Consider the following 22,099-nt stretch of genomic DNA (forward strand, 5'->3'; position numbering starts at 1 on the left):
TCGTTTGATTGACAGAATATAGACACAACCACTTTCTCCTGTGCGCCTTTCACGGCGAATGTCAACTCGCCGATTTCTCCGGTCCAATCATTCCCTTTTCTTTAAGAACAGATCCGCCGTCGTCTTTTCCTTTCCTCTGTTCGGCTCTGACCCGCTTCTTCAGGCTCGACTGACAGCAAAGCAACCAATAATATTGTCTGTTTGGTGGGCGGGCATTTTGATAGACTGACATTTGTATCACCCAATCAGATTCTGCTTAGTAGACGCGCTAGTGCGGATTGACGCACACGTGCAGCTATCGAAGCGCGGAGTTCCGCTTTAGGCGCAGCAGCCCATTTTGCGTGTCCAATCAGTGTTTGGATACGGAGTGGGCGGGCCGTTACTAAGGCACCGCCGACTGCAGCGAGTACGCCAATAACATGGTGCCTCGGCTACTTGTCTGTTTACGCCAAGAAACGGGAAAGAAGAGTTACTGGAAAATGTTTAGATTTGTTTTGTAAGGGGTACAAAGCTATTTTAAAGTGTTATTATTTTTTTAATCGATTTCACATTTTCGGTTATGGGATTGCTTGTGTACTGATGTGTCACTTGTCCCAATGGAAAGGGGGCTTCGCTTTGGCAGCGTGGGAATATCCCTTGTGCTGTTGTTGATGTTGAGCGCTGTGAGTGTGAGGACTGTGCAGTTTAACTCTCTGTCCCGGGCGGAGCTGGAGACCGCGGACACGGTGATGGAGCGCGGGCTGGAGAGCAGCATCGGGGACGCCACGGTGGAGGACGACGAGAACAGTCCGGCTGGAGACAATGAGGATCCTGCGGGAGACAACGACACAAACTTCCAGCAACACGCCAGGTAACAAACCTCACGAACCACCAGGTCCTTCACGCTTCCTGATCCTCATCCGGTCAGCTTTAATCTTCTGTGCGTGAATAGAGATCATGCTGAAACGACCAACAACGACGTTAACTTCCCGGAAGTTTGTTCGCGAGCGCGCGGAGCTGCAGAAGCTGAGCTAATGTTAGCTCACTCTCTCCTCATGACCGCTAACGCAGCAGCCCACAGTCTGTCGGTGACGAAAACACTACACTGCATTACTCAGATATAACCACTACAAGGTTAATTCAACACCGTTATATGGTATAATATCCAGGTTACCGTACGGACTCCGTCGAGCCTCCCTCCCCCCTGTTTTTAGGAAAATAAAGCCGTTAATGTCGTGACCCTCCTGTCAGAAACACTGCCGAGGTTTTAGTTCGGGTTTTCAATCCGGGCTCGTACATCTCCACTAAACTAGTGCAAATGTACTCCTAAACCAATAACATGAATTAAAAAAAAAAAACCCTACTAAAATGAATTATTCGGCTGTTGGTGATCCTAACTGGGTTGTAAACATGTTTAACTCGACTGTAACTGCGTTCTTTACCGTGTTTACATTAATTACTATTAGTAATACTAGTGTGTAGTGGCTGAACTCTCTCTGTATGTCCTGTTTACAGGCAACACAAAGCTCCAAATCAGGTCAGAGTTAATGAAAAATCATGTAGAAGTCAGTTTTGTTTAGAGGATGTGCTCCTAAACATGAAGAAATTAAAAGCATGATTAAAAAAAAAAACCGGTTAGCTTTGTTTTTTGTTTGAGAGATAAGACACTATAGGTTGTGTCCAGATAAAGCTACCTGAACAATAGTTCCCGACACTTGAAACATTTATTTAGCTTTACTAGTCGATTATCAAGTCAAGTCAACTTTTATTATTGTCAAATATGCTATACATGCTCGACATACGGCACAGATGAAATATCAGTCCTCTCTGACCCATGCTGCAAACAGGCAATGTAATAAATAAAAATAGAATAATTGAAAAAACAAACAATATAAACAGTATAAGTATATTATTTGGTGAATATAACTGTTGGATATAATCTCACACACTCAACTGTGTTTCTGTTCTTCTGGGGGAATCCCAAAGTCCTGTGTAAATCCCACACACACACTTTTATTAAATACAGAGTCAAGTAGGATACCAAGAACTCTTGGTTATTCAGTGAACCCTAAAGAACCTTATTGCGAGTGTATGGAAACATGCCCAGGAACAAGTTTTTTTTTTTTTTTCTCCTCCAGTTTTTTTTTTTTTTAATTCATCCACTTGATCAACTTTTTCCATACTTTAATGTTAATGACATTAGAAGAGGGTGTGGTGCGTCCTGAATCTGCACTGATGAATCCTAAAATGCATCCTGTGTCAACAACTCAGCAAAAAGCTTCCGATGATAAAAGCAAAACCAATCCTGCCTAGTTTTGTCGAACCAAACCGAATAATTTTGTGTGTTGGTGTCGTCATTAGGTTGATATAACTTGTGCACCTGTTCATGTGCTACTTCACTCATGCTGCTGGTACACAGATATCAAAAGAGACCCAAAGAACAAGGGCACGTTACTTCTCATTTCTCCTCCGCTCGTTTCCTTCCCTTTACTGGGTTTCTGTCGAATCCTGGTTTAGTTCAGTTTGGCACATTTACTGTCCACTGAAGCATACAGAGGGTGTGGTGTTAACTTCATCAACATGCAGCAGGCAGAGCAGGCTATTTCGGTGGAAGGGTTTGTGTTTTGTTCATCCCAAGGCCACAGTTAGAGGTGATAAAATATGAAGATGAGGAAATGGTTACAGGTGGTAAGGCATCTACAAATAGCATTTGTTTCTGATTACAAATATTGCTTTTCCTTTCCTAGGCAGTTATGCTGAAAGTGCAAATAGCAGTGAGCAAAGTCTGTTTTAGAGGCATCGTTCCTCTTTATTTTTATGAATTGTTTATGGAAGCTTCCCCCCCTCACTATGTGTGAGAAGATATTATTATGCAGATTTGTCTCACATTTGTGAGCTTCTATGTCGCAGTTGTGAATTAAGTTATTTTCACACAACTGTGATTTTCGGCCCTCGCAGTTTAGTCACTATCGCACAACTGTGACTTTTACGTTTCACAACAGTGAGTTAATATTTCACAATTGCTTTTTTTTAATATCTCAAATAATTAACATTTTTTAAAATTTGTGACTTAGTGCTTACATTTCGAGTATTCAAACCGTAGCAAAACTCGGCAGTGTGTAAGCAAGTAATAAAACTTACCCGGGGTGGTATTTTTCTTTTCGGTGCAAACTGGCCAGTCTGGTAGAATGTCTTAGGCTGAACAGGATAGCGTGCCTGCAGTGTTGGGTAGAGGTAGGGGAAAGCATGTAAAGAACAAGCCAAGAAGCATTTGTCACGCATACACTCAAACATAGCCTTAAGCACACAGTAAAATTTAACCCATCTGAAGCAGTGGACACATACATGTGCACACAAGTGAGCAATGAGCACACATCCATACCCAGAGCAGTGGGCAGCTATGTTACAGCGCCTGGGGAGCAGTTGTGGGTTAGGCGCCCTTGCTCAAGGGCACTTCAGCCTAAACTCAGGCCATGGCTGCCCCATGTTAACCTAATTAAATGGAAGCACAGGTTAAAAGGTTGTATGTGATAAATCTGTGTAGTGAAACAAGCTTCCATCATTCACTATGTTTACATGCACAAAATTATTCTGGTTTTTGCCCTTATTCGGTAAAGGACAATGTACCTACCAAGCTGTTTACATGTCTAATGAAAATGAACATTCTGCTAACATTCCCGTTTACATGCAGCTGCACATGCTCTGATTCTCTTTGGTTTGTGTACAACGCACAGAACTGGCCATAAACTGGCAAGCAGGTGTGTGTCACAAACTGCTGTAAAAATGCCAATTGAGACAGATGGCCTAAACGCGCTGTATACATGTCCAAAGAATGCTCTTAAAACTAGAATAATCTCCGCATATCTCACACGTCTTCATCAGAAAATTCGTAATAAGGCCAAATTCGGTATATCCGAATGGAATATGCTGTTTACTTGACCCACATCAAATTCCCAATATTGTCATATTTTGAATAATGGTGGAATATTGGTGTGCATGTCAACATGCTAATTGTTCCAGGTTTTGCAGTTGCAAACCTGGGTCAGTATTTGTTTGAATGAAGAGTATTCTTTCTCGCTGGTCACTTCCAGGTTAGGGCTGATCTGTCAGCTAAGATGGAAGAAGAGAGGAGGAGTGGTCCCCCCCCCCCCGTCTAATTTACTTGAAATAAAGATGCTCGATATGTGATTTCTCAGACAGCACAAGTTTTTATACATCATTAAGAACTTGCTTTACTTTGTCATTATATTAAGCTGTTAAGAACTAGTTTAAAGGTCCTCCTTCCCCCCCAGTATCATGCCATGTGATCTAAGAAGTGCGAATGTATAGTCTCTTTCTGCTGATGTTCAAAGCCATACTTGCATCCTTACGGGATCAATCTTTTCTCTCTAACACTGACTCCGCAGCTCATAAAAACTATATGGAGGGGATCTGTGGGTGGTAGGAGCAGGAGTGGAGGATGGCTTGTTTCCAAAGAGCATGCTGAAGTTTGTGTTGTCCTTCAATGAATGCTCAAATTCAAACAAAGGGGTTGAGGTGCTGAACACTATTATATTGAACAGTGATGGCACATTTGGTTAAAGAAATTAACCTTCTAATCAGAAGGTCATCAGTTCAACCCCTGGCACCATTAAGCTTCCACTACTCGTCCCCTTAAACCTTTCTATTCCAGGAGCAGTGTGTCACGGCTGATGATACACCCCAAGCACAGCTTCATAACAAGCTAGGATAAACTATTGTATTGGGTATTTCATATCACACACACAAAATACAAAAGGAGAGAAAAGAAAAACTTTACGTATACTGGGTATAATGCCACCTAGAAAATGGCTACAAAGCTAATCTAGCTAGGTGGCATGACCATGTAATATATTAATAACAAGCAGTTGTGGAGCGGGAGAAACAAATATAAAATTAAGACATGGTGGGGAAAAAAAGGAAGAAGGAAAAGGGTTTCATGGAAATGAACTTGTACAGTACATGTGATAAGTGCTGTATTTTGCTATATCCCATCAATGTTTTGTTTAGTCAGGTAGACTGGCTTTGAGAAATATCCTGACTTGTTTCCTGAGACATTTACTTTTTCATATTGGGCTATTGATGGAGTTCACAACTCATCTCATTATCTCTAGCTGCTTTATCCTGTTCTACAGGGTCGCAGGCAAGCTGGAGCCTATCCCAGCTGACTACGGGCGAAAGGCAGGGTACACCCTGGACAAGTCGCCAGGTCATCACAGGGCTGACACATAGACACAGACAACCATTCACATTCACACCTACGGTCAATTTAGAGTCACCAGTTAATCTAACCTGCATGTCTTTGGACTGTGGGGGAAACCGGAGCACCCAGAGGAAACCCACGCGGACACGGGGAGAACATGCAAACTCCACACAGAAAGGCCCTCGCCGGCCACGGGACTCGAACCTGGACCTTCTTGCTGTGAGGCAACAGCGCTAACCACTACACCATGCCACCCGAGTTCACAACTAGATATGCTATATAAGGCAGGGCAATAAGGCAGTATAATATTGTGAAAAAAATGTCGCTATAGACAGATACATAGTGTCAATAAATGAAGTGAAGCCTTTGGAATTACATGCATTTATGTATTAATTTTTATCTTAAAATATGGTCTGATCTGTGTTAATATAATGAACAAACACAATTTGTTTTAAGTAATAACACATAATTGCTTTGTTCTTGTCCATATCGAATACATCATTCAAACATTCACAGTGTATTTTGGAAACAGGATGTGAACAGCTAGGCTAATGACTTCAAGAAAAGCTAATTGGAGTCAGGAGTTAGCAAACCTGAAGTTGACTCAATGAACACAAACTTTAATTTGGAGTTTGGAGATGTGGGTTCGAGCTACTTTGACACTCAGACATTTGTAGTTTGCTATTCACAAGAAGCATCTGCTGATGTGAACCATGCCTCACAAAAGAGATCTCAAAAGACCCAAGATCAAGAATTGTTGATTTTGCATAAAGCTGGAAAGGGTTACAAAGCCATCTTGGTGAGTTTAGATATTAATCAGTCTGTAGTTAGACAAACGAGATGATTTAGTACTGTGGCGAGTCTCCTAAGGCCAAGTTTACATTAGACCGTATCTGTCTCGTTTTCTTCGCGGATGCACTGTCCGTTTACATTAAACCGCCTGGAAACGCCGGGAAACGGGAATCTGCCAGGGTCCACGTATTCAATCTAGATCGTGTCTGGTCCGGTGCTGTGTAAACATTGAGATACGCGGATACGCTGTGCTGAGCTCTAGCTGGCGTCGTCATTGGACAACGTCACTGTGACATCCACCTTCCTGATTCGCTGGCGTTGGTCATGTGACGCGACTGCTGAAAAACGGCGTGGACTTCCGCCTTGTATCACCTTTCATTAAAGAGTATAAAAGTATGAAAATACTGCAAATACTGATGCAAATACTGCCCATTGTGTAGTTATGATTGTCTTTACGCTTGCCATCCTTCCACTTGAAAGTGGTAAGTGATATGCGCTGGGATCACACACACAGCGGCTCAGTCCCGAATCGTGGCTCGTGCACTTCACTCACGTGCTCTGTGAGCTGCGCAGGGCCAGAGTGCGCACCCTCCAGAAGGCACTCGCTGTTCAGGGCGGAGTGATTTGGAGCGCAGGATGCCTGCGGAGCCGAGCGTATCCGTGTATTGGTGTTGCTGTGTGCACACTAATTGTTTTAAAAACATTAATCTGATGATCCGCTGATACGGTCTAATGTAAACCCCACCTAAGACGTGGGCGCCCAGCCAAGATTACTCCAAAAGCTCAACACAGAATCTTCAACGAGGTAAAGGAGAACCCTAGAGTAACTGCTAAAGGCTTGAAGGAATCATTTGAACAAGATACTAGTGCCTCTCAAATAATTAGGTCATGGAAAAAATTCATTTTTTGTCATTTAATTCAAAAAGGTAAACTTTGCTATGTTTATGAAATTTCACATTATTTACGCTCTTAAACCACAAATTACTGCATCAATGTGGCATGGAGTGGAGGCGATCAGCCTGTGGCAGTCAAGTCAATGCCCCTCCTGCGCCAGGATCTGGTCTTCCCAGTCAGTCTCATCTCCCATTACTAACCAGCTCTTGAGGCATACGAGTGTGGTGCCGATCTCTGTTTCAATAGCCCTCTGCCTCTTGCCTATTATATTAGCTAGAGTTACAGTGGGGGGCCAGTCCTCTGGTAACTGCAAGAATTTGACTCCCTCCTTGCATCTGTATTTCAGCATGCCTTGCCAGGTGGCAGTAGGTACCATTTTTATGGTAGTCTTTGGTATGCCCCGAACGCAAGTAGCGCTCGCAATCTCCTGGTTGAGAGGCGGGGACACTAATCACTAGGCCAACTCACAGTCAGCCTGTGGCACTGCTGAGGTTTTATTGAAGTCCAAGTGGCTTTGATAGCGGCCTTCAGTTCATCTGTATTTTTGGGTCAGGTGTTTCTCATCTTCCTCTTGACAATAGCCCATAAATTCTCTGTGGGGTTCAAGTAGGTCAGGTGAGTTGGCTGGCCAATCAAGCACAGTAATACAATGGTCAGAAAACCATTTGGTAGTAGTTTTGGCACTGTGGGCAGGTGCTAAGTCCTGCTGGAAAAGGAAATTGGCATCTCCATAAAGCTTGTGAGCAGATGGAAGCATAAAGTACTCCTAAAATCTCCTGGTAGATGGCTGTGTTGACTTTGGACTTGATCAAACGCCAGCTGATGACATGGCACCCCAAATCATCAGAGACTGCGGAAACTTCACACTGGACTTCAAACACCTTTGGTTCTGTCCCTCTCCACTCTTCCTCCAAACTCTAAGACCTTGATTTCCAAATGAAATGCAAAATTTACTTTCATATGAAAAGAGAACTTTGGACCACTGAGCAACAGTCCAGTTCTTTCTCTCCTTAGCCCAGGTAAGACACTTCTGACGTTGTCTCTGGTTCAGGAGTGGCTTGATATTAGGAATGTGGCAGTTGTATCCCCTTTCCTGAAGACATCCGTGTGTGGTGGCTCTTGATGCACTGACACCAGCCTCAGTCCACGCCTTGTGAAGCTCTCCCAAGTTCTTGAATCGACTTTTCTTGGCTATCCTCTCAAGGCTGTGGCCATCCCTGTTGCTTGTGCACCTTTTCCAGCCAGCCTTTTTCAGCAGTGACCTTCTGTGGCTTGCCCTCCTTGTGGAGGGTGTCGGTGATCGTCTTCTGAACAACTGTCAAGTCAGCAGTCTTCCCCATGATTGTGGTTGTGTGTACTGAACTAGACAGAGATACATGGTTAAATATTCTGGGTTGTGGGTTTTTTTTTTTTTTTTTGGTGTGCTGTAGGCCAGTTATCAAAATTTAAAATAGAATTCTTTTGAAACATTTTAGTTTGTGTAATGAGTCTCGACTATATTAAGTGTTCACTTTCTTAAATAACTGATGGAAAATATTGAATTTTTCATGATATTCTAATTGTTTTGAGATGCACTTGTGTCTCTTCATGAGTTGACCATACGCAAAATCTTGAACAGGCAGAGTGTCCATAGCGTGAGGAAGCCACTGTTCTCAAAAAAAAAAAACATTGCTGCATGCCTGAAGGTTCCCAAAGAGCACACTTGTGCTCCACAGTGCTACTGAGAAAATATTTTGTGGACTGATGACATGAAGGTTGAATTGTTGCAGTCAAGACCACCGAAACTGAGACCAAGTCATGACTAAGACCAGAGTGTATTGAGACAGAGACAAGACAAAGACTTTGAGGGGTTGAAACCAAGTCAAGACCCAAAGCAGGGTGAGACCGAGTTAGGACCAGACCAGTGGATATGAAGGGGTGGGGGTGAAGGCCATTAACAGTAACGAAAATTCTGAATTTGCAAGGAGTCATGTTATTGGTTGCATTTGAAGCAGGGAGATTTACACCCAATCACAGTAGTGATGTTAACAAATAAATTGGACAATACACAGGCAATGTAGTGAAATCCCTACAGTTGTGGTCTTGACCAGCTTTGAAATAAACTCCTGAGTTTGAGACGAAGACGAGACCGAGTAAAATTGTGGTCAATGATTGAGACATTCAAAAAGTGGTCTTGAGATCAAGACTGGTCTCAAGTACTACAACACTACTATGTATTGCATAAAAGTGGCACATAGAAAACAATCATCCCTGTAGTGGAGAGAGCATCATGATTTGGGGCTGCTTTGCTGCCTCAGGGCCTGGACAGCTTGCCATTATTTAGGGGGAAAATCAATTCCCAAGTTTATCAAGGTATCCGACAAGATAATTCCAAGGTGGCTGTAGAAACTGGGTGATGCAGCAGGACAATGACCCTAAACATTCAAGTAAATGTACAAGAGAATTTTTAAAAAATGTGTTTTTTTTTTTTTTTTAATTCTTTTTTTCTTATTTAAAAAAAAAAAGGAAAATTCACCTCTTGGGGCAGCCCAATCAGAGCTCAGACATTCAACCCTATAGAGTTGTTCATACCAAACATCCTAAGAATAAGGCTGAGCTGACTCAGTTCTGTAAGGAGGAATGGTCCAAAATTTCTCCTGAATGTTGTGCATGTGTGATCCACAACTACTGGAAGTGCTTGTTTGAGGTTATTGCTGCCTTTCACTTACTATCACTTACTTTTTCCACCAACCCTGTGAATGTTTATTGGTTGTGTTCAGTAAAGACATGATGGATTATAATTGTGTTAAGTTTATTTTATCGTGACTTCGATGAAGATCAGACTGTATTTTAAGATAAATTTATGTATAAATGCAGGTAATCCTAAAGGGTTCACTTACTTTTTTCCTTGCCACCATACATGAATATCCTAATGAGATCATGTATATAAATTTATCTTTTGCTGGCAGTTTGTTTGCAAGAACATATTGTCGTACATAGACTTTTTTTTTTTTTAGAAATGTGCCACTTGTATTTTTCATATGAGCTACATCCGAGACATGGAGAACCAAAACCATGACCTAAATCTCTATGTCACTTATGAGGAAATCGATGAATCGTTTTGATAAATTTGGGTACTTTGTTTGTGAATGTGTCCTATATAATAAAATGAAAGTCACACGTTTGCTTGAAGATATGAAGTTTATCTTTGTGTTGAAAAACTTGCATTTTTCATATGAAATATGTCATGGATCTGAGTGACATTTTAAATAATATTGACTGGCATTGAGTGGTACAGTATATCAGATATATTCCATTCAGCGAGCATGATATTGAACGAGTTGAAGACTACGAAAAAAAGCCAGCCAATATTAGTATTATCTATCTCTTCATATCAGCATTCTTGAAGGCCAACGCTAGCTTACCCACAAGTTGGCACTGTTCGTGCGGCAGTGAAGTCACCTTCCAGCCGGTGTAGGGTTCATCACTAGTACAGGCTAATGGCCCAGGAACCAAGGTTTCTGTCTCCATACTCTTCTTCCGTGCACACTTGCCACAGCATTTTTCACTCAGACTTAAGTATTGATTTCCCAATTGTAATTTACTTAGTTACTTTTAAAATCAACATCGACAACTATACACAATGGAGCGACCTGGCAGCCAAAATTCTTTCAAAATCTTATGCTTTTAATGAAGCAAACCTCACAGCGATGTTTGTTTACAAACTGTCAGTCACTCACTAACATGGAACTTTTACATCTCCGATGTGTCTTTTTTTTTTTTTTTTTTTTTCCAGTTTTTCGATGTCCGTTGATATGGTTTTCTCTTGTAAATATGTGTGAAGAATATATAATGAAGTTCTGGTAGCTTTTCGGGTGTTCTGCGCGTCTTTTGGTTTTAGTTTTTAGTTTTAGTGCTTTGATTATAGCATAGCTAATGACTGGATTAGCACTGGAATAGCCTTGTCTTCTCTCTTTCCCGGCTGACAAAGAAATGATTGTGCGCAGCAGCAAAGTTTTGTCACTGGATCTTTGCAGAAGCCCTGACTTGATGTTGTGTTGTCTTGATATGCAATCTTATGACAATATTGCATGCTCCTTCTCCATTGGGTAGAGTGGTGTAATATATGGAGGATAGGGATGGCGAAAACTAAAAAAAATCTTGACCGACCACCAAGCCTCATTAGCCGGTTAAAGTTGGTTAACCTATGAGTTTAAAATTCTAGAATTGGAATTATTAGAATCTATTCTAAATCTAACCGCGAGCATCCGCATATTCAGTCCCAGTCGCTGCCCTCCACTCACATTTACCTTTTCTACAGCGCGAAACATTTAGTCAAATGCGGCACTGATGTCGAGGGGTTTGTATTGGAGCAGAGGACAAATGGCTCCAGCTTAGAGACCGTTTCAGTTGGCCATGATGGCGTTGAAAATAAAGTCAAGTGCTAGAAGAAGTACATAACATTCAGTGATGGGAATAACGGTGTTAAAATAAAGGCTGTTATAACACCGGGTAATCTAATTAATTAGCTACAATCGTTATAACGCCGTTACCAATATCAACACGCCATTACTGCATGGTATTGAAGTTGCTCTGAAGCAGTCACCGACTTGGCTCACAGACATAAAAGCTGCGTTTGTCACTCCCCTCCAGACACCGCTGTCATTTCATTCTCTCCCCTTCCCTCCAAAAGTCGGAATCTGCGCCTTTAGTTTGTGTGGAGAGAGATGATCTGCAATAACATGCATTGTTGGCTACAGACCAAAACATACTTTCAGAATGCACTGGCCAAGGCAGGACTAAACTCGATGTGCCTTCTAATAATAATTAAAAAAATCCAAACAGAATAGTAATTTGTAAGCCAAAAAGTCTAGCCTGATACTTTTTTATTTTTCACAAATACAGTCAGTGCTAATAACTGCAGTAGGCTGTGTTGATCTTGCATACTGCTACGGACTAGGCACTAGGGTTGGGCGGTATCCAAATTTTGATACCTTTAAACTGTCTGTGTTTTCCCGGGGTATACGGTATTACCGAGAAAAAAATATTTTGTTTCGGCCTACTGTGTAACGTGCGCCTATGCCTCAAATGTACTATTTAAAAGCAGCATAGCGAATTGTGTGCATTGTGGTATGGATTAAGCAGCAAAGCGAATTTTGTGCATTGATGAATGGATTAAGAGATATTTCAAAGCATCACGCAACTCTTCCTTCATCTTGAAAATAGCATTCAACTGTCGTTTACACGTCTGCGTTGAAACGCCATTTGCAGCACTATTTCACCTACTCCATCAAAAAAAAGTGCACGATGAGCAGGATCATACCCTTTCAAGCATGGGAAATAAAAAAAAAAAAGAAAAAGAATCAACCAACACCCAAGTCCGTTTAGACTGCGCGATAAACCATATTCTTCAGCGCAAATGAGGCGAACCTAATTCAAATGCGTGATAGCTGCACAAGGCAAAATCATATGGGCCCACGTCATGCCATGGCGGGGAAATTAATAATCAAATGGCCTTACCTTGCTTAAAACGTTGTCTTGATCACATAACTCCTTACAATTATTCCACTTAAATCCATACGGTTTAACACACCCAACAAAGATAGCAAGCGCATTGCTAATTCCCACCAGAAACCGAACAGTTTACGCTACGATGTTTTCTTCCGTTTTTTCAGTAGATGACATTTCAAACGTTTATTACCCACATCCCAAATGTCATACGTTATATTATTTTACCTTGTTGTTACTCATGTAACCTACTCAAAACACAACTCATTGGAGAGATCTCGTGGAAGTGGAGTACCCCAGGCTATGGTGTGCCTTAGGGGACATATTAGATTTTTCGTTTGGTTTGAAACCAAAATGCTGCCACACTGCCGATGTTGTATTTTTTTTTTTTTGCCACTAACTCGTTATCTTGACTTGCCATCTTTCAACCGCGGTCTCAGTCTTTTTTTTTTTTTTTTTTTTTTTTTTAGATAGGACAGTATAGAGAGACAGGAAATGAGCGGGGGAGAGAGAGACGGGATCGGGAAATAACCTCGGGTCGGAATCGAACCCGGGTCCCCGGATTTATGGTACGGTGCCTTAGCCATCTGAGCCATGACACCCCCGGTCTCAGTCTCTTGCGAAGCTTTCTGTCAGACTCCAAATGTCACGCAGGGTTGCCATGGTAACGACATAAACAACCCTGCACGCGATGAGAACTTCTTTAGGAAATTGATAGAATTAGTGAAAATACGATCACACAGTTATTCGGGATGATCTTCAATTTATTATTTTATATTATGACCTCATGTACTCCATATTTATTTAGATATTATATATTTTTTTAAAATGACGGTAATGAGACCGATACCGTTGGTACTTTTGGATACCTCGGGATACCTTCTTACCGTAATACCGCCCAACCCTACTAGGCACTTTTCTTCGACGTGAAACACAGACCTCATACTGCAATTGTTTTCCAGCTACTGATATTACGGTTACATGGCTGCTAATTGTGCACAGCCATTGGGAATGGGATAGCTGAGCTGATTAGCCACTAAGCTAAGGCTACGTTTACATTACGTCGAATCAGCGGATCATCAGATTAACGTTCTTAAAACGATTCGCGTTGACACTAAAACCGTTAGCCGTGCACACAGCAACACCAATACGCGGATACGCTCGGCTCCGCAGGCATCCTGCGCTCCAAATCACTCCGCCCTGAACAGCGAGTGCCCTCTGGAGGGTGCGCACTCCGGCCCTGCGCAGCTCACAGAGCGCGCGAGTGAAGTGAACAAGCCACGATTCGGGACTGAGCCGCTGTGTGTGAGATCCCAGCGCAGATCACTTATTACTTGCAAGTGGAAGGATGGCAAGCCTAAAGACAATCATAACTACACAATGGGCAGTATTTGCATCAGTATTTGCAGTATTTTCATACTTTTATACTCTTTAATGAAAGGTGATACAAGGCGGAAGTCTGCGCCGTTTTTCAGCAGTCGCGTCACATGACCAACGCCAGCGAATCAGGAAGGTGGATGTCACAGTGACGTTGTCCAATGAGACGCCAGCTAGAGCTCAGCACAGCGTATTCGCGTATTCTCAATGTTTACACAGCACCGGAGCTGATACGATCTAGATTGAATACGTGGACGCTGGCGGATTCCCGTTTCCCCGCTTTTTCAGGGGGGTTAATGTAAACGGACAGTGCGTCCGCGAAGAAAACGAGACAGATACGGTCTAGTGTAAACGTAGCCTAATATAGCAACTGTCTGATGCCAAGTAACATCAGTGAGTAACCAGGTTTTAGTTCAGATCTTGTGTATTATTATTACGTTGACATTAATATTCACCAGACTAATCAACCATCGACTTCATTCATGCGCCGTGTTCTTGTTTCTTTGATAGTCAAGAATTTCCTTGATGTTGCGTACCTGGTTAACATCGGAGTAAAATGTAATCCAACACTGAGACTTTTCTTTCGCTGAGTGGCAGCTGTCTTCAACTGGGGCGGGAGGGTGGGACATGACTGAATGGGTGTTTCTGATTTGTCAGCTGTCGTCCTTACACCGCATGGCATGCCCCAAGCGTTTACGAGACAGAATTCCAGGTTCTCCGCTCCAAAATCGGCAGCTTCAAAACTATTTTTATTTTTTTTTAAACCGACAACTAAAAAAAAATTAACCGGTTGACGTTGATTCGGTCAACCATCGGTCAAACGGTCATCCCTAATGGAAGATGAACGATATAACAATATTGTATGCTATAAATAAACCCACTAGAATGGAATAGAATGCATGTTTTTATTCCATGGAAAAAAGTGGCCCGTATGTATAATCATTTCTGATGGGTCACTCCGATGTCACTTTTTTTTTTTTTTTTCCTGCGAACTGGTTCAAAATTTTAAAATTCTTTTGATTAATTTGCAAGGGCTTTTTGGTGGCTGTGTCCATATAATATAACGAACATTCCACAGTGGTGTGAAGACTTGAAGTTTATCTTCTCGTGTTCAAAATACTTTCACTCATTCACTTCGCTCACTTGTGAAATATAGATTCACCACTTGAAGATGAACTTCTTCATATCTTCGTGCCACTGTGTAATATCCTTTATGTATCCATTTTGGATGCAGCTGTAATTGTAAATGTCTTGGTGTATAGTGGTACAATATTTTCATTATATCGTCCCTGCCTAATCCTGAGACAGCCAGTTGGAAGTACATATCATGGAGAAATTGCACTACATGTTAGGGCTTGGGTTTGAGTAATCCATGTCTTTTTTTTTTTTTTTTTTTTTGGTAAACTACTTGTGGCAATGATGTTGTACATGGCACACATTTACTCCGATTCCTTCAGAATTCCCTGAGCTGTGTGTTTATCCTAATGTATTAGTCCCCTACACACCTGCAACCCAGACTGTCACACATTTTAAAAATGACAAATTCATACACCTGTGTATCCCATGTTTGCTCCTTTATTGCAGTTTTCACTCCTTGTATCACTTTCAAATACAATATAGTAAGATTAAACACAAAACTGAATGCTTATTTGATTATCGGTACGTGTGCATTCTAAGTGCCTGTGTTTTTAATACCTTGATGAAACCAGTAACATAGAGCAGCCAGCCTATTGTGCTCAGTTCCTAAGAATCAACACCCGCAGGCCTTTCCCGAGACATGGAACAGCTTAACTGGGGGATGGTGTTCTCCTGGGACTGTTTCGGCAATGCACAGCCTGGCTGACTAGCAAGCGGGGATCTAACCCAGAAACCCGGGAGACTTGTGCATACTATACTACAAAAGCAAATATAGTAGAGCACCACTTTGTCATGAATGTCTGTCTTCAAGATGCTCAGTGCAGTTTAGAGCGAGCAGTGGTACAAAAATCAGTTATATGGCGAGTAGTAGAAGGAAAGGAAAGACCACTAATTTCCCTTGTGTGAGCCTCAACAAAGATCAACAACTGTGTCAGTGCTGCTCGATCAGACAACATGCATGTAACATTTTTATTTAAACACAGTTTGTGTTGATTAGCTGTACAGATTATGGTTATTTCGTTTCATGTTTGGGCTCTAGAAGAGAACATTTTGGCTTGTTCTCTCTAAAACAAATAAGAGTCAATAAATTTGAATGTCAGGATCCGGGTAATCACATTTTGGTTAATCTTTAACTAACCTGCTGTATATAGAACAGTGAGATTATACGAGAGTGATTTTCTGCCGGCGCTGCCTACTTGTACTGCTTTACTGCAGAACATTCTGTGCTCTGATAACACTGTAGGATTTTAAACACCAGAGTTTACTTTCACCCCGTTTCTTTTCTTTGTTTAAGCTCTGCTCTACAACACCAGAACCTGTGACCGTGTGTGTAGCTTAGAGGTGCTAAATCAAACACAGGACCTTGTGTGTTTGTGGAAGTAGCAGAAAGGAAACTGCTGTAATGTCAGGTGTGAGTTGGGTTTTTTTTTTTTTTTTCCTCTCTCCTTAGCGGGTCCCAGAAGAAACCTGTTTTTCAATGAAGTATCAGATACTGCTGTATTTGAGCTGTGTTTTGAGGTGTACTTGTTTGGTCATGGATTAAAACCTAATTCCCATAATGATGGAGTTGTAACTGCAAATCAATAATTCATCATATTGACTTTTGTTTACGTGTGTGTGTGTGTGTGTGTGTGTGTGTGTGTGTGTGTGTGTGTGTAATAACTATGCTGAAGTGTGTAGCTCAGCTTGGCCTGATTGAGTGTATTTTTGGACTAGTGGCGATTCCTGGGAGACCTTTTGTAGAAGTAAGACTTGAGGTGCCCTATCTGACTGACACACACACACACACACACACACACACACACACACACACACACACACTTGCTGTTACAGCTCTCTCTTCTGCCTGCCTGGCACACACCATGGCAGACATCTAGCTCCAGCTGCCTACTGCTTAGCAACAGCCAACCAGAAGCCTCGAGCTTGGAAACTTGTTAGCCAATGAGAAGGTTGGAAGGAGAAAGTGCTCAGAATTTGAGTTGGGTGCAAAGGGAGAGAGAGGCGCAGGAAAGGAGACCGCTGAGTCCATGTGCATGGTTTATTGTCTTATGTCTGTTGTGCAAATGAAGTACTTCTTCTGAAGCTGTAGGATATGATTATAGCTCTGTGATTTTGGCGGATGTGGTGATTAAATTTACATACATCACGTTATAAATGGCAGCAAGCCATAATACACTAATATTCTTTAGCAAATTAGCGGTTTCACATACCTGAAATTAGTGGAGGTTCCTTAAATGTCTCTTAGAGGTCTGTGAAGCATAAATGGTGGGTGTTTATTATATGATGTTTCATTATAGTGATGGAAATCATAAAACCTCAGTAACTTAACTACCTAAACCCATCGTCAATTTAAATCTAATAACAGCTGAAGGTCTATGGCTCCAACATATTGTACGTGTTTAAAGAATGAGCCTAATATTTGACTAGTTGGATATCTGTGCTTAGGGAGTCTGTGCACTTGTTATTACAGTTCAAATGAAAAGAGTCCCTGGCTGAGTGTCTGAGAACCCCGGAGTTAGATGATGAACGAGCACCACAGGATTTCTCTCGGTTTTAACAGTTGTTTAGAAGCCAGTGAAATTTGTTTTGCATGTAGGGTGAACACCAACCCGAGTAACATTTTATAACTCATTTTGCAAATCTGAACAATTGTTCTTACCATTTTCTTCTCACTGCATGGACAATTTAAATATTTAATAACTTAAGTGTCCCAGCTGCATCAAGATATTAATGTGCCTTTAAAGGAAAGGTATGACAGTGTTTTAAAGGCATGTTAATTCTTTTGAGGCTATGATCAGATATCCCCCCCCCCCCCAATTTGAGCTTGCACTGTGGACATGTTCCTCACTCATGACTTGAGGAGTTTGTTTTAATTATTAGGAGTCTTCACTGCTTTGCTTTCAGATTCCAAAAGCGAGCGAAGACGCTCCTTGGCCTGAATTTATGACTTATTTCAAAGTTCCCTTATTTGTTTATTGATAATTTCAGAACGACTACTTGAGACTTTGCGGAGGACCCGCCCTGCTGCAGTGCTGCAGTGGGTGGAGAGCATGAAAACGGTTGGGAGAAGGGGATGGAAAAACAGGGAGAGACTGTCAGGCAGATCTTTAAAGCTGTGAAAAAAGACATCGTGATGGAAAGCTGTGAGCATTAGGACCCAGCACTCTCTCCTTCGTTTTGGTTTCTTACTGCTTAGCAACAACAAATCAGCTGCCCAGATCAAGGCCGGTCCTTGACCAATAAGAGGAGCAGAGCGCCATACCATGGAGTTTTGATTTCAGTGCCTGTGAGTTCAGAGAGAGAAGGAGAGAGGATGAGTGAAATGACATGATGATGATTATGGATTGGGGTTAGATAGATGAGAGGATGAATGAGGGTGCTTGGCTTCAAAGGGTTTCCATTATGTCTTTTTGTGGCTCATTGTTGTAGCACAGGAATAAATCTTTGTATCATGTCAATTTGGCAGTAATGTGGAAGAGAGGAAAAAGCCGTGGGTATATTTTAAGTGTGTGTCTGAGTACCGATGACCATCTGGTCACTTTCATGAGACTGTTTGTGCACTGCAGATTGCAGTGGCTCCCAGTTTGGGTGTGGTTGTTTAGTTGTACGTGACATGAACTGCGATGAGAGGATCCATGTTTGGACACGTGTATTGACTGCACATCCTAATCAATACATGCAGTAAAACTTGATGACCACAAAACCTCATTCCTTCACAAAATTGAGTTTGACAGCCAAGTACTTATTGTAATCATTATTGAATGCTGTCTGGCTTTTAGTTGGAGCTGCATAAATCGATCATATATGAATTTCATCACCTTAGCTCTGAGTCTGTGCAACATGTGATGCACCTTCGTACCTGTGGGTGTAGATGGATGTACAGGATTTATCTTCAGACGTCCTCAGGATAATGGAGGTCTGGTATAGTAGAGTTTTCACACTTGGCTGGTGTCCATGCAGAAAAACTGCTGAAAGTGCTGAAATATTTCTTCTTCAGCACAATGGAAATGTGTCGGATATAGCCGGGTGGGTGTCTGTACTGTCAGAAGGAAGATATAGAGTATAGATGCAAAGGACCTGTTTGACTCCGAGCTGATGGATACATACACACCTCATATAGTTTTGTGCTGCATTGCATTATGTATATTGTGTGTGTGTGTGTGTGTGTGTGTGCGCTTTTGTACTTATCTTTTCTTCTTTAGATCTCAGAGACCTTTAGGCTTTGGTGCCCCAAATTTCTTGCACCCACTTTGACTCCCTGTAGTGTTTTGAGCAGCGCTGCTTCTCTGCAGGGGTGTGGCTTCACATCCACAACTTCCCCATGTGCTCCTACTGCTGCTGGATTTTCATTCTCGTGTGTGTGTGTGGGGGGACTTGACAGCTCACAGTGGGACGGTGGCTGCTGCTCGCTGTTGCATGGTTACAGTGAGAGCTCTCTATGCATTGGCTAATCATTTTTATGACACTGCATTCTGATTGGACATCGTGTTATGCAGCTGAGTTGTGATTGGGTGTTGGGCTAGAGAGCACACCTGTGATTGGTCTAAATACCTCAGATACTGTGCGAGTTTGAGCATCTGTGTTTTTTGCTTTGGTAAGGTCTCTTTTTGTCAGGTAGGGTGTGTGTGTGTGTGGGGGGGGGGGGGGGGGGGTTGTGTTCTCTCGTGTGTGTTTTGGCTTTGAGAAAAGCTGTGGCTATTAAAGGAATGTGTACTCGAGGAGTAGAAGGCAAAGAGCAGTGTGTACTGTGAGAGTTTAAAGCACCCATGAAGACCATCTCTTCCTCTTTTGGTCTCATGTTTTGGAGAAGTTTTACCACTGCTGAGTTTCATGATGATGATGATTACTGCTTAGAAACTTCTCAACATGTTGGATTCAGGTTTAGCAGGTTTGCAGTTTAAAAAAAAGGCTTAAAATTTTAAATGGTGGCTCTCAAAAGTTAGTGAATTATTCTGTGTGACTTTCTACATAATAAAAAAAACTGCTAGTAGGTAACAGGCAAGGGTACTGATCTAGTGCTAGTTCTTTTCTTGCTTTCTTCTCATTCTTCACAAAAATCAACCGTTACCCAGTTCTATAAGGACTCCTTTCTGTTTTTCATTTCTCTCCCTTTACTCCCCCCCTTCTCCTTTTAGCAGTCTACTATTAGTTTAATGGACAAAATGTTGTTAAATCATTTCATGAGGAAAAGTGATTTGATCAATACTCCTTCTTTTTGAACTCCTCTAGGTAATGATATTCGTGCTCTGTTGCGCTCACTGATAAACTCTGATGCTCAGTCACCGAGGGGTGTAGCCAGTGCAGTGTCTTCATTCATCCTACCAGCACCCACTGCTTAGCAACAACCAATCAGTCCAAATATTTTTGGAGGGCACTACCAGCCAATCAGGAGTGATGAGCTGAACCGTTTTACACTCTTGAATCTCACCGGAGGAGGAGGTAGTAAAACAAACAGTCTTAGCCTGCAGTAATGGAGAGAATTCATGGGAACTGAGGTGCCCTTATCAGCGGACACCATCAGTGCTGATGTGCAGTGTGAAGCGTAACTCTGTCAGAGTGGACTTCAAAGCCCTCCTCCTTCCTCTTCCCTCAAGCGCTCCTTGTGTCCTAAGGAAGATTTTTTTTTTTCTGTTCACTCTACCGCAACCATACCAAGCACTTATTGTGGAATCGGACACTTTTTTTCCCCAAATTTGAAAGCTGTTGAGTGGGATGTGGATAAAGCAATAGTTTTATTTCATTATTTCCTGAGGTTACTCTGTGAGTCCGTGAACTTCGCAGTCTGTCTTTTTCATATTGATTCACCACAATCTGAACTGAGATGACTGAAGTAGTGTGGTGGGGGGGTCGACGACAATAATGTAGTGTTATTGAAAATTCATTGTGTGTAAACCCAACACCCCCCTGAAAATTTCTGCTGTCTTGGTGAATCATAATCAACATTAATAAAGTATTTTAACTGGTGAATTAAAACTGAATAATTAACTGTGAACTGTATAAGTGAACTGTATAATATCAGATACTGATTATTATGATGAAAAACATCCAAGATGGTTCATGAAATAAATCTGTCGTGCCAAAGTGAATAGAATTGGACAGATTTGCTTTTAAATCAGATTACAACAGTCATTGATTTAAAATGTCTGGGGTTTAAACTCCTAATCACAAAACATGAGTTCTTCATTAAAATGCTTTAACATAATGCTATTTTGTCACAAATCTCTGACAGAAGCTTGGTGATCATCAGTACTCTGGATGGGCGGATTGCAGCTCTGGATCCTCTGAATCATGGGCGCAAGCAGTGGGACTTGGACGTGGGCTCTGGCTGCCTGCTGTCATCCAGCCTCAGCAAACCAGAGGTACGAGCAAACAAGTATGCATAATCTGCGAACACTCGTGTGCCATTATTTAAAGTACATTCACACACGTACAGTCCCAGTCAAAAGCTTGCACACACCTCCTAATTCAGTGGCTTTTCTTTTTAAGACACTTCATTTCTTAATGATGGATGTCATTTCTCTTTACTTCATTGAGTGGTTCTTGACATAATATGGATTACTACAGTGGACTGGGGCTATTTACTGTTTTTATTATTTACTGTTTGATCTTAAATGCATTAAGAAGGCAAGAAATTGCACTAATTAACTTTTGACAAGGCACACCTGTTAATTGAAAAGCATTCCAGGTGACTACCTCATGAGACTGGTTAAAGGAGAACTGAAGGCAATTTTTTTTTCATCAAAATTCTATTTCTCATTTTATTAAATATAGGAATGCATTTCTGACAGCTATTTTGTCACTGCTATAGCAAGTTAAGAGTGTTTGAAACATGCTGTGTAATAGATCAGTCCATATGTCAAAGCAATGGCCGTAAACGAGATTGGTTGAGACCTGTGCGAGACCTCGTAGGACGGAAGTAAAACGTACAGCGGAAATCAAAGTGGCCAACATCTGCCAATGTTGTCAAAAGACACGTGCGCCCTCTTTCGAAGGCTGACGTAATCAAGCCGGAAGTTTTGTTTGTTTTGATAGCAATCAGGAAAGTTTGAAAAAAGTAGGCAGTAATCGTCATTTTAAACTTGTTTTTGTGCAATATTTAGTTTGGAAAACAGTTTTCAAAATGGCGGCGCTGACACTTCACGTTTCGAAGTCTCGCACAAGTCTCATGAAGATCGTGTGGATAAGCGACGTCTGCTGTGGACCAAACGAACT

The 22,099-nt window shown here is 41.7% G+C and overlaps 1 protein-coding gene across 2 annotated transcripts in view; it reads left to right on the top strand.

Moving 5' to 3' along the window:
* The first annotated feature begins 393 nt into the window (after positions 1–393).
* The window catches only part of eif2ak3 (eukaryotic translation initiation factor 2-alpha kinase 3), a 66,568-nt gene continuing 44,862 nt past the window's right edge, over positions 394–22,099 (top strand). Inside the window, exons 1-2 of one of the 2 annotated variants that reach the window (XM_060925723.1) lie at positions 394–850; positions 21,117–21,246. In XM_060925723.1, coding sequence (XP_060781706.1) covers positions 597–850; positions 21,117–21,246 — 384 coding nt within the window. In that variant the 5' untranslated portion in view covers positions 394–596. The remainder of the gene's footprint in view (positions 851–21,116; positions 21,247–22,099) is intronic. The other variant, XM_060925724.1, reaches the window with a different exon arrangement.

The sequence above is a fragment of the Neoarius graeffei genome, chromosome 7 (genome assembly GCF_027579695.1).
Source record: "Neoarius graeffei isolate fNeoGra1 chromosome 7, fNeoGra1.pri, whole genome shotgun sequence".
NCBI classification, from domain to species: domain Eukaryota; kingdom Metazoa; phylum Chordata; class Actinopteri; order Siluriformes; family Ariidae; genus Neoarius; species Neoarius graeffei.